This window comes from Mustela nigripes, chromosome 1, assembly GCF_022355385.1.
Source record: "Mustela nigripes isolate SB6536 chromosome 1, MUSNIG.SB6536, whole genome shotgun sequence".
In the NCBI taxonomy this organism is placed as follows: domain Eukaryota; kingdom Metazoa; phylum Chordata; class Mammalia; order Carnivora; family Mustelidae; genus Mustela; species Mustela nigripes.
The window spans coordinates 224,100,637-224,113,683 of NC_081557.1; the positions used below are offsets into that span (position 1 = coordinate 224,100,637).

The following is a 13,047-nucleotide window of genomic DNA, read 5'->3' on the forward strand; positions in this document are numbered from 1 at the left end:
TTTTTTTTTTTTACCATCAATTTAGGATATTGCAGGTTTTAAAAAATAGTCGGAGAGCTATTAAGACATGAAGTATAGAATAAATGTAATGCGTGTGTTATATCCATGTTCTGACGTGGCTGATGGTGACTTGACTGTATTTTGAAATGTTTTCCTCATGCAGAGGAGGTGGGGAGGGGGCCGTATAATGGTTAGAAGTTGGGGCTTTGAAGTCAACAGGGGTAGTTTTGAATCCTCTCTCTGCTACTTCCTTGTGTGAATTTACACATACTCTGTGAGCCTCAGCTTCCTGATCTGTGGACCAGGATTATAATATTACTTGTAAAACCCATTTCATAGGGTTGTTGAAAGAATTTAATGAAATAATTCATGTAAAGCCTTTATTCTAGTTCCTGGAAATTGCCAAGTGCTCACACAATATTAGTTACTGCTATTATTAACATGTTCTATGTGCACGCTAATGCCTTATAATTAGGAATCAGTTTTTTCTCACAGTATTTAGGTGATTTTACAAATTGTCTTTGAAGGTTTTTAGGACAGCATGTACTTATATTAAATATAACAGATGAAAACTTATATGGTGGTACTTAACTAATCTGTTTTGTATTTTTAGGCTTGTAACTTAATACAGGTATATGGCTAAGTACACTGGGTGCATTGGTTTTATAAGATTGCCTTTTATAGATGAAAGGAGCAAGTAAATATGTATATCTTAATCTTCTGAAGTGTATCTTTCACACTGGTTTGTGTATATCATACTTAAGGCAGGGGTGAACTGGAAGCACATAAGTTCTCATCTCATCCTGCTGTCAAACACCCAGCTGTAAAGTGGCACCTTCTAACTTCCAGGATGTTGTAGGTCTCTGTGATTCTGATTTGGTGTCAAGGATTCTCCAGTGCAGCTTTGAAATATGATATCATGAAAACAGTATTTTTTGTCTTTTACACAACTATAGACATGGTATAGCCAGTAGACCCAATTAAATACAGCAGGTTTGGTTTTCGCCTTTAGGGAAGAAAAACACGTTACACATACAGCTGATACTTAAATGGCAACATTATGCTGGGCTGCATAGCTCCTGCCTTATGGAAGCTTATAGTATAGTAGAGACATAAGATGCAGTTAGAAAATAATGCATCACGTATAATGTATTGTTTGATAAAAATACTAAGTATCAGGGTTGGGGGAGAACACTTTCAGTTGCAGTGTTTCTTCTCCTTAAAACCAGTTTGTACAGGAGGATGTACCTATGCATGGTTCATGTGTTTCTTTTAGAAGGCTTCTTCAGCTGGGTGGCCACAGGAATGCTAGCTTCTCTCTCTGTTGCTGGCTATTTCTAGCCCTTTCTATCTTGTCATTCTCCCATTATTATAAATCCTCTTACTGTCTAAAAGCTGCTCTCCCCTTAGGTCCAGTTATCATTTTCCCTCTTTTTCAAGGCCTGATCAGAATAATTACATGGTGGCACTGAGACTTGCAAGGAGGAAGGGGAAGAGAGGGAAGCTGTTTTGGTGTAGAATCAAGAACTTCATTCCCTATTACAGAAATAGCATTGTTGAGAGCAGCAAGGGGGAGGGATAATGAAAAGGAGAATCCTTATCTTGCCTCTGTTCCTGTGAAAATCCATAAACGTGTGCCACCACACATCCTACATCTTCACACCCACTCATCTCCTGAAGATTTGGTTCTACTCACCATCCTGTCCCTGCTCTTTCCTGTTCCTCATCCCCTTCTTTGTGCCAGAGCCCTGCCCCAGCTCTGAGTCCCTTGGCTCTTAGAAAGTCTTATCATTTAGGCTTTTCTAAGTCCCAGGAGTCACCTCATGATGAAGAACTGGCATAGCTCCATTGAGCTATTGTGTTACTACTTCCAGGCCCAGGAGGCCACAATGTGTCCTTGATGTCTCTAGTGGAATCCCAAATCCATTAATGCAATTACCTATAGCAGATTGCTCATACATAATGCTTAACTCTTGTATTACTATTAGTACTATGCGTCTAGAAGGTTTGTTTCTAAGAGAAAATGTGTTTTAAGTTTTAAACAGTGAGGTATTCAAATTAGGAGACACCTATATTGGCAGTAAACTTGGATTCTGAAAATGAGAGTTCAAATTCTAGCTCTTCTAGTTCATAGACGTGTGTGACCATTTGTGTACTTATTGGCCTCTTCTGGCTAAGGTTCTCTGTATTGGCTGTAGAGAGAGTAACTGTCTCAAATGTGGTTATGGGGGCTTAATGAGAATGTAAGTGAAAGGGTATAATAAAATATAAAATCCTATGTCAAAGGAATGTGGCTTTTTGGTGTTAACAGTCACTATATTACGTTTAAAAAAAAAAAAAGTTCCTGCCTTCTAGGAACTCCTCACCCAGGGATAGATAAGACAGAAATGGGCAATTCCATGAGAGTATGTGATACATTCTGTGGCAAATATATGTACTTGTGATGAGGGACACAGAGGAGAGCAACTATAATCTGAAAATGGACATTTAGGGGAAACTTCCTGGACGTGGAACTTGCTGATCTGAGTCTTAAAGGCCAGGGAAGAAACATGCCTGGCAGAGAAAGAGGAAGAAGGGAAAGCCATTCCAGGTCGAAGGAGTGGCAGGGGGGAATGTGGTACATTCAGAAAGCTGCAGGTATGGCTTCAGGTATGACTGGAGCATAAGCTGTCTACTTGTATTGCTTAATTTGATTATTGGGACCCCTTACCTAAATCTGAAAAGGCAATTTACTGCACAGTGGTTAACAACTCTAGAAATAAACTCAGTCTGAAACCTGGTTTGATCATTTGCTAATAATCTTTTATGTCTAATTAAGAACTTCACATTCATAGACTTTTAAGTTCTGTGTGATCAAGGTGTCTGCTTCAGTGGGTTGTTGCGATGAGTATTTGAAATGTTTGCAAATCTCCTGGTGTTTAATACACACATAATAAACTTTAGCAGCAGTTTTTGTGTCTGTCTTGAAAGTTTTTAAGAGTTAGTTTCCCCCCGTCAGTATTTTATAATCTACTTTCTAGGCTAGCTAGTTAGCAATATTTTAAACACCAACTTTTGTTTGTTATAATGGAATCAGAATTTGAGTGAATTTTTAAAGGTGGTCTAGATTAATTTTATCATTCTCTGTGTTAAGAAACTGACTCATAATTAATCACCTGGCTGTCGTGTCCTAGTGAATCTGTGACACAGCTGGGACAAGAATAAGGTCTCTGTATTCCGGAGTTCTTTATTTTAGCCTTGGAATAAATGTCAAAAATCACTTGGAGACACAGTTTCTAGCAGAAAGAATATAAGTTAGCCGTATAGAAATTGGCTTTTCTATAGTTTTGCAGATGGGAAATCTAGGTTTTGAAGAAATGCAGTCTCCTTCTCGGGCTGCCCTCTGGTGGAAGTTCTGTTTAGCAACAGCACATGTGAAAGAGCCCTGAAAGGGGGTGATGAGGAACCAGGTAATAATTCTTAAATGAGTGAGTGCTTTGCCATCAAAGATTTCTTGTACAGAGTCCTATTTCTGGTTATTTGAGTCTCCTCACTAAAGTGTGGAAGTAGATTTTCACAATACCTGTTCTACTTCATTTATTCAAGAGGATCAAACAGGTAATTTTTGTTGAGCATCTTTTGTGTACCATATGCTAGGAATAGAAGGAAGAAGCAATTCATTAGTGAAGTAAACATATGTTGAAATGATCATACAATAAGTCATACAAATAAATAGCTATAATTAGTTAAATGCTGTGCCTAAAGAGTACAGAGTGATTTATGACCATTAACAATGTTTGGGAAGCCTCCCTTGAGGTACTGAAGTCTTAACTGAGATAGGGAAACTCAGTAAAGAGACAAAGATGAGTCTGAGCAATGGAGAAAAAAATCATACTGAGGAAATAGCATGTGCAAAGGCCCTGAGGAGGGACACAGTATGATCTCTCCTAAGAACTGAAAGACAGCTAGTATATTTGGATCAGAGAAAGCTCATGTAAAGTACATGCCATGGTCGTGAGAAGTGAAGGTATTTACTAGGTATTACTGAATAAACCAAAAGGCATAGGGAGAAGTGAACCTCTCCCAAAGTAAACTGTGTGCTCTGAGTTAGAATTTTGTTGTTTTAAAGATTCATTATAAAGAAAATTACTTTAGAGCCACTGTAATACTCTGTTTACAGAGTAGAGTAATGCTGGGATTTGGGCACTTTAAATATGTATTTTTATTCGATTTTTCTTCCTTTATGTGCTGGCTTATTGGGAATTGGGGGAATATTTTGATGTGCTGGAGTGTTGAGATCAGGGACTTTTGTTGATCAGTTGAACAGCAATAGAAATGACAGAATCTTATCCTTTTTTCTTAGCTGAGATTTTTGTGTGGGTGTGTGAGGTGCAGCTGCACTGTTGGTTTCTTGGCAATCAAGACAAGCAATTCTCAGTGCAGTTCATGCTGAATGGGAAGAAACTTAAAAGAAAAAAGGCTACTTTGAATATATTAATTTCAGTAGAAAGCACCGAGGGCCTGAACCTTTGGCTGGTATTCTAATTTATTTGACTAAATGGATACAGCAGCCTTGGGCATGTATCCAAGGGTATGGCAGAAACACATGAAGGAGAGATTTTTAAAATAGTCAAAGCTTTGTCTCAATAGAAAATCATCAATTACCATGTGTAATTCTTAAATGAATTTTTGCTAGTTAATTTTTCATTTGTGATTTAAGCTTTTTCTCTATTGAGCACTTAATGAAAATGCAGATTGTGAAGAATTAGCTTTGCTTGCAAAAGTGAACTCATAATTTTCTGTAGTTTATCAGAAAGATATTTCTCAAATTTATATATACACAGATGGATTCCTAGGTCTGCTTTTACTGCTCACTTATTTTCATCACTCTCTTTTGACTTTTTTGTGGCCTGTAAGCACTTTGTGTTCCCAAACCCTCAAATTAAATGCAGACAATATGGAGCTCTTAATTTTTTAAGGACACTTGGATCCTTCCCTTTGGATAATGTTGTTATTGTCCTCCATATGCTTCAAGCAGGAATGTCTAAGTCGTTCCCAATCTTTAACTGTTTGTTTATCTCTCTACTGCTATTTAGTATTAGTGCTTTAGAGTAGCATAGTCAGGTCCTACAGTCAGTTGGCCTGTAGTCCTGCTACTGACCATCTTGGTCCCCTTGACTTTTTAGTTTCTTATCTCAAAAATGGAGATAATCATATTAGTGCTTCATGAGGTTTGTTTTTAAGTAAGGCTTAGAGGAAGAAATGAATGTAACGAGCTTAATTCAAAATAAGTGTCCAAGAGAAGAGATGCTATAACTGGTCATTTTCTTGATGATTTTGGGCCATTCCCTCAATCCACTGTCCTGGGGATCTCATTCAGCATAAAGATCAACCGAATGCTGATGACTCTCAATTTTTATATCTTTGTTTCTAACCTCATTTTTCCTGAAGCGCCAGACTTGTGTAACTGACTGCTACTATAGATATACACTTAAATATCTAATAATACTTCAATAAAACATGTCTAAAAGCAACTTTTGATCTCTGTCACGCATTCCTACTTGCCTCCCCAGTCTGTTCCTTCCTAGTCTTTCCTATCACAGTTAATGGCACCGCCCTGTGTACTTTTTTTTTTTTTTAACTTTCCTGTAGCCAACAACCTTCATCCATTTTGTGAGCACATCTAGCAGCATTATCCCCAGAATATATCCTAAATCTGACCACTTGTCTGTCGCCAAATCCTCTGCTAACACTGTAGTCCCAGGCAATAACCTCTCATTTGGACAGCTATATAAATGAATGTCCTGCTTACTGCTCTTTGTTTTCCTTCTTGTCTCCTATAATCCTTTCTCCACATTGAGGGAGATAAATCCACATAAACGTAGATTTGAAAACATTGGTTATTTACCGCTTCCTTCTCTCAAATGTGGCTAGTTCAGTACAATCATAAGGCCTTTACACTAGCTTTTCCTTCTGTTAGGGATATTTTTATCCCTGATCATCAGTGTTAGCTTCTTGCAAGTTTTGGTTCTCAAATCAGATAACAGCTCCTCAGAGGCTCTCCTGACAGCTTTCCTTTCTTTCTTAATAGCTGCTCTCTGTCTGGAATTTCCCCCACTTTTCTTCCATGTCTTGTGGATTGCCCCTCCCCTCTCCCATGAGGCCAAGGACTTTATGCATCTTGTTTACTAACATATTTCCAGTGCTTAGAATGGGACCTGATATGATATTCAGAAGGTTTACAGGATTATATGGATGGATGACAAAATGAAAGAATAATTAGGTACATGTTTTATAAGTGTTTTTTACATCCAGAGAAATGATGGATTGTTTCATCCTGAATGATTTTACATAGTTGCTTATTTTAGAATTAACCATGCTAATTTTTTTCTTTTTATTTCATGTTTTCTCTGTCATAGATTATAAGCTCTTAAGTGTAGGAGGTATGTCTCCATTGTTTTCAGCTTCTGATAGAATGCCAAATATCATGTTAGTACTTATTGTCAATTGAATTGAATTGAAAATTCAATTAACATCCTCTGAAATTATAGTAATTTTATGTATGTGTGAATGTATATACATATAAATATATATGTAAATTACACAAGTTTTGAAAGCAGATGTGCTTAAAATATGCCTTCCCCTTTTATCTCTTGCAGTTCATAATTGGACCCTTGAGGATACGCTTCAGTGGTTGATAGAATTTGTTGAACTACCCCAATATGAAAAGAATTTTAGAGACAATAATGTCAAAGGAACAACGCTTCCCAGGTTAGTCTTTATTATCCAAATGTATTTTTTTTTTTTACTCAAGGAGAATTACATACTAGATGTTATTTTTAGTGCCAGATTTGTAAGTTGACTCTCTGGCTAAGGGCTCAAAGGAAATATTATAAATATATCCATTCTTTAATTTTTTTTTAGGTGTGAGTTTGCAATTTTAATCAACTTTTCTTATCTGAATAATCAAACTCTTTTTAAAATTTATTACCAAAGATAGTAATTTTGGGAAGTAGAAGATAGGCCAGCTGCATTTTTTTTTTAGATAACTTTAGAGGGCCAACCTCTGACCATGTGGTAGATATGACAAAAACATACTCATTTGATATTAATCTACCTTTATGAAAGACCTATTTGAATGGGTCATTCTTTTTTTTTTTTTTTTTTTTTTAAAAGATTTTATTTATTTATTTGACAGAGAGAGATCACAAAGCAGGCAGAGAGGCAGGCAGAGAGAGAGGAGGAAGCAGGCTCCCTGCTGAGCAGAGAGCCCGATGCGGGCCTCGATCCCAGGACCCTGAGATCATGACCTGAGCCGAAGGCAGCGGCTTAACCCACTGAGCCACCCAGGCGCCCTGAATGGGTCATTCTTAATTAGATTCTTTTAATAACAACAATAACCGCTAAGTATTAGTCACTGTAAGTTAAACCTCAAAAAAAACCAAAAAATGAGGTTTAGTAAAAACCATTTTAAAGTGTATATTACATGGAGGTACTCTGTATTACCTCATTTAAACTTCATGGTTAAAGTTAACTATGTATTATTGCATTTTAGGAATTAAAAAAAAAAAAGAGAAGTTAAATGTTTTGCCCAATTCAACATTTGAACCCAGACAGATCTTACACCAAAGTCTAGGATGCCAGTTTAATCCCTTAGGTGTCTGGAATTATTGTTACTAGTCTTATGCATTTTATTTTCTAAATCTACATTAATTAACTTAATAATTTTTCAAGTTTTTTAACTTAATAAGTTTTTAAGTTGTTTTTTTTTTTAATTTTTAAGATTTTATTTGACAGAGAGGGAGAAGGAGCCAGGGGGAGGGCAGTGGAGAGGGAGAAGTAGACTTCACACTGAGTAGGTGACCAACAAGGGTTTCATGGCTCCATCCCAGGAACTTGGGATCACAACCTGAGCAGAAGGCAGATGCTTAGCTCACTGAGCCACCCAGGTGCCCTGTTAATTTTTAAAGATTTAAATGTTGAAATTTGTAATGGTTCTACCAGAACCTGACCGTTGGAAGACTGCTTATTTTACATTCTCGCAAATGTTTCTTGTATCAAAAAAGATTAAGCCATTATTATTGTCTTATTATTATATGTGATGAGATGTGCATATTGTATTTCTAATCAGTTTACTTACATACTGTATTTGAGTGAGTGGCTTTTGTTGCTTTGGACTTTGGATTTTGGATTGAGTTGAAAAATGTGAAAATTTTCAACTCAATCCAAAATTTTCATACCTCCTGTAAATATTTTCTGAACATCAACATCAGTATTTCTGAATTTACTCTGTACATGACTATAATGATGGAATTATGGGAATAAGAGTCAATTCAACAAGTGTGTATTTAGTATCATTTATGTTGTTCATGGTGTAACTAGATGCTGGAAAGAAGACAAAGATAAGATAGATTTTTTTGTTTGTTTGCTTGCTTGCTTATTTATGAGAGAAAAGGGGTGGGAGGTGTAGGGAGAGGGGCAAAAAGAGAATCTTAAGGAGGCTTCACACTCAGCACAGAGCCTGATGTGGGGTTCGATCCCACGACCCTGAGATCATGACCTGAGCCCAAATCAAAAGTTGGATGCTTAACTGACTGAGTCACACAGGCACCCCAGTTTTTGCTTTTAAATACGAGAAGTTTCTAAGTCAAAACAGGATAGTAGAGCACTAAAATGGGATTAGGGGTTTTTGAGTTCTGTTATCCTGGTATGAGGAACTCATAGTATTTTTCTTATGTTGTCTTTTGGGAAGTTTCTTTGTGTCACAACACGAGATAGAATAGGTTGATTGGTGTTCTGGCAATAAATGTTATGGTCACTTTTTTCTTTTGGTTAAGTAAAGGTTATCAGCGATAACTCAAATCCTAGAATTGTTGAAATAACATCACATTTAATCAAGATCAATTTTTTTAAATAGTCTACATGTTGCTAGGAAAGACAAGTTATAAATACAGAAGTTCAGCTTTCAGGTAAGCCCATTGGAGCCTTTTGGAGTGGAGGAGAAAGGAAAACTGGAATGCCCTTCATCCAGCCCTTTTTCTATGGTAATGGCACTTACACTTAAAGGAACAGTATCAATTAACTTAAAGATGTGAGTTACAGAACTTTTTGTAGGGTAACTGTAGATAAAAGAGCTGTTTATAATAATGTATACGAAAATGTATTACACATCACAGATGTACATGTGCCTACAACAATTCATTATGTTTCCTTTCTGTGACATTAAAATACTGTCACATATGCAGTAGGTAGCCAAAATTATGTTAGTTTTATGTCAGTTATCATGAGCTTTTTACTGATTTTCTATACTCTGAAATTCTTATTACCAGAGCTTATACTAAGGCTCTCTTCGCCTGACACATGCCTCCTCATTCCTTTCAGACCTGTGTGAACTTCCTTGACATCCTCACCCACTCAGGTAGAATCACTTCCACCTCTGGGTTCATACTGAACTTTGTATAAAACTGTTATTTGGTATCCTTTTTACTACATCTCATTGTCTTTCTTAAATTTAGTCTATCGATATTGTTGCTATTAATTCATTCATGCATCCATCCATGCATTCATTCATGTATTATACAAGCATTTATCAAGCATCTACTTTTGCCAAGCATAGTGCTAGGTTTGGGGATACTGAGACAAGACCTAGCTTTGGCTTCAAGCAGTTTGTCACGTTAAAGGTGTAATAGCAGCATACACAGAAGGGACCTGCGGAGGTGAAGGAAAGCATTTTGTAAAGGAAATGTTAGAGTTCATTACTCTGTAAAGTGTTATGGAAGCCTACAGCAGTTATAGGAGGCTTTATAACTTCTCCATACTTAAAAGATTTTGATACCTTCCAAAATAAAATATAGTGGTTCAGAGTACAGTCGTTGGAATCACACATATTTGGATTTGAATCCCTGCCCTACCTCTTGCTAATTATGCAACCTTGGGCAAGTTACTCAATCTTTCCCTACCTTAGTTTCCTCATTTATAAAATGGGAATTTTATATATATTAGAGGTTTGCTTGAATTTTGACTAAGCCCTTGATACAGGACCCGGCATATAGTACATGCTTGTTTTTATTGTCATTGTTATTAGCAATTTTATTATTATTAGACTTTGTGTTATAAGATCTTTATTGGCATTATATTTGGTTGTTAAGATGTCTTAGTTGATGACTTTGGGCTACTTGGATTTGAAATTCAAAACAAAGTAATTTTATTTACTTATTTCACGTGTGCCTTTTCCGCTCCCTTCTCCCTACATGGTTTCTTCATTGCTGGTGAAATGGTTGAGTACTTTTTATTACCTAAATCCCTCCCTCTTCTCCATGAGGACTTCTAACTCTGACGACTTCAGTGGACTTTGTTTAATTTTTAAGCAATTTACATATAAGAATGTAAAGGTATAGGCTTTTTTAGATACTTTTAAAGAAAAGTGATACGACCTAAATTGAGAACTATATTTTAAAGTCTGCTAGTGAAGTTAAGTAAATCATGTACAATGTTCTTATCCTCTGTGAAATGATAGTAAAATGCCAGAGGTAATTAATTATTGTAAAATACTTTTACATTTGACAAATTTCAATATCCTAGTAAATCATAGCATAAAGTAACCTTAGAAAACAAAAACATCAACATCAACATAATAAATAAATAATTGACATACATAGGTGTTCGTACAGCTGAGTTTACACTGGAAGGTTTTTGGTATGTTTTGATATGTTAATAAAGTATTAAATCACATGGATGAGCTCTTATAGCAGTCATCACTGAATATTAAATGTATTGTTAAAATATTTAAGTTTACATACTTGAAATATTTTCATTTAATATGTGTGTTTTTTTAAATAAACAGGATAGCAGTACATGAGCCTTCATTTATGAGTTCTCAATTGAAAATCAGCGATCGGAGTCACAGGCAAAAACTTCAGCTCAAGGCACTGGATGTGGTTTTGTTTGGACCTCTGACACGTTAGTATTCTCTCTGAGTCTGATGCAAAAGAATCATCAGATCATATATTTATTATTTAAAGAAGGAAAAAGTAAGAAGGAACACTAAGAAAATCGTTAGGTATAAAGGAAATGTCATGTATGTTAAGATATATAGGATGAGATTTTCTGTCATTGAAATGTGGCATGTGAAATTTCCAAGCTGGTTACTGATGTAAAAAGTTGTAAAAACTATGTTCTTTGATAATTTAGAATTAAATTTCTAGATTTGGAACTTTAAATCTTTGTAACAGTTTTAATGTTGATACCATTATAGCTGGATATTCACTGAAGGATGCCTTTCAGAAATGGTACAATATAACCGTCTCCATGGCATGGAGTAATACATCCTAACTTGATTTCATTTATCACCAGGAAAAGGATTTTCTAGCTATAGATCAAAAGCAGAGATCCACTTGAAATTTTACATGGTAACAGACTATCCTGGCAGAAGTACAAGGTGGAGAATGTTACTTGATTGTGTTGAAGAACATCTAACAAATTTTTATGTCATATTTGTAAGGAAAATAAGCCTTGTATTTCTTTACTTTTGACAGGAATACTTTTTCCAGAAAGGAAATTTAATATATTTAATTTCAAATTCTAAAAAGCTTTGGGGGAAAATGTTTGAAGAGTACACATTTTAAAGGAATTATGTTCTATTTTTCAGAAGCCAAAAAGAAATAACAAAATTAATACAAGAAAAATGGCATCTTCAGATGATAAATTAGGAAACTAATATTTATTTTACCTCAATTTTTGGAGTTAGGAGACTTGCAGGTTTTGGTACTATGGTTTTGGGGGTGGCCCTACTGAAAAAGGGTTCCTGGAGCTGTTGGATGGATTCCATGACTGTACTGGTGGTTCTTTTTTGGCTCAGGCTGAGAGCAGCTGGTGAAACAGCTGGAACTCCGCTTTGTGAGAGGTGGTGGAAATGCACTGTTGTTGGAAATTACAAACCCTAGGAAGCAGAACGCTCCTGAAATGCCGGGCATTCCACACAGATGACACCCTGAGTTTCTTACTGCATCTCTTGGGGGTTGTCTTCCATGAGATTCTACTTTTTTCATCGGAGTGATTGGTGAAAATAGAATTAAGCTCTAAAACTTGCCTCTCTGTACAACTTGGTTAGGGATATTTATGTTTTATTAATCTGGAAACAAATCACCCTCTATGCCAAAACAGTATTATATTATCATTTGAAAAGAAATCAAACTAGTCTCAAAGAATGTTGAAAGCAAATGTTTTAATAAACAAACCAGTGAAGAAGTTAATGATGCATTACCTTTTTAATGTGTTTGTCTTAGAGTTATTATTCGAGTGAATGAGCCCTGCAGGTGGAATACAGGCAGTAGATTTGTCACTAACATTATAAAATGAACAAAGATATATTTTAAAGAAGTTTTTTGAAATCTTTTTCAGTTTGTGGTAATTATTTTAGAGTTTGGGACTTGTCTATTTATTGTTATTTCTGTGATTCTATTTTGGCCTGAACAGAGCTCGTATTTGAACTAGAACTCGAGCTGAACTTCTCAGTCTGAGGCAGAAATAAAAATAAATCCTTGTGAGATTTTAGTCTTCCACAGTGCATCTGTTTCACTGTAGGTGTGCGCTCTGGAAATATGCAGCCCCGAGGGTCTTTGGCTGGGAGCGTGCTGTTCATCACACCATGTAAACATACACGGACCGAGGAAGCACAGGAACTTGTCCATCTATAGAGCTCCTTATTTCATTCATCACCCATGCAACAGATATTCCTGCTGGAGGCCTGGGCAGTTAGGTCGTTTTCCACTATAAACTATATCTCTTTGGAGCAATGAATACATTATATTGTATTAGTTATCTTTGTGTATCCTTCCAGAGAGCCCTCTGAAAATTCCTGTGTATTAAGAGTCAGGGATAAACTAGGAAATTATTTGACTAGTGATTTCTGTGTTTGGTATCACTGAAGATAGTAGACCCTGGCTTCTTACTCAGTGAGTAAGTGCTAGAAATTACTGACATGCCTAATGGAAAGGAAGGTGATCTGTTCTTTCTGTCTAGTAACCCAGATACCTCTGTCAAATAGCCACCTAAAGCATGACTTGTTAT

At 36.1% G+C, this 13,047-nt stretch overlaps 1 protein-coding gene across 2 annotated transcripts in view; it reads left to right on the forward strand.

Moving 5' to 3' along the window:
- STIM2 (stromal interaction molecule 2) overlaps nt 1-13,047 on the forward strand; it is a 144,548-nt gene that overhangs the window by 108,682 nt on the left and 22,819 nt on the right. For both annotated transcript variants that reach the window (XM_059382100.1, XM_059382110.1), the window contains exons 4-5: nt 6,639-6,750; nt 10,823-10,938. In XM_059382100.1, the coding sequence (XP_059238083.1) occupies nt 6,639-6,750; nt 10,823-10,938 (228 nt within the window). The remainder of the gene's footprint in view (nt 1-6,638; nt 6,751-10,822; nt 10,939-13,047) is intronic.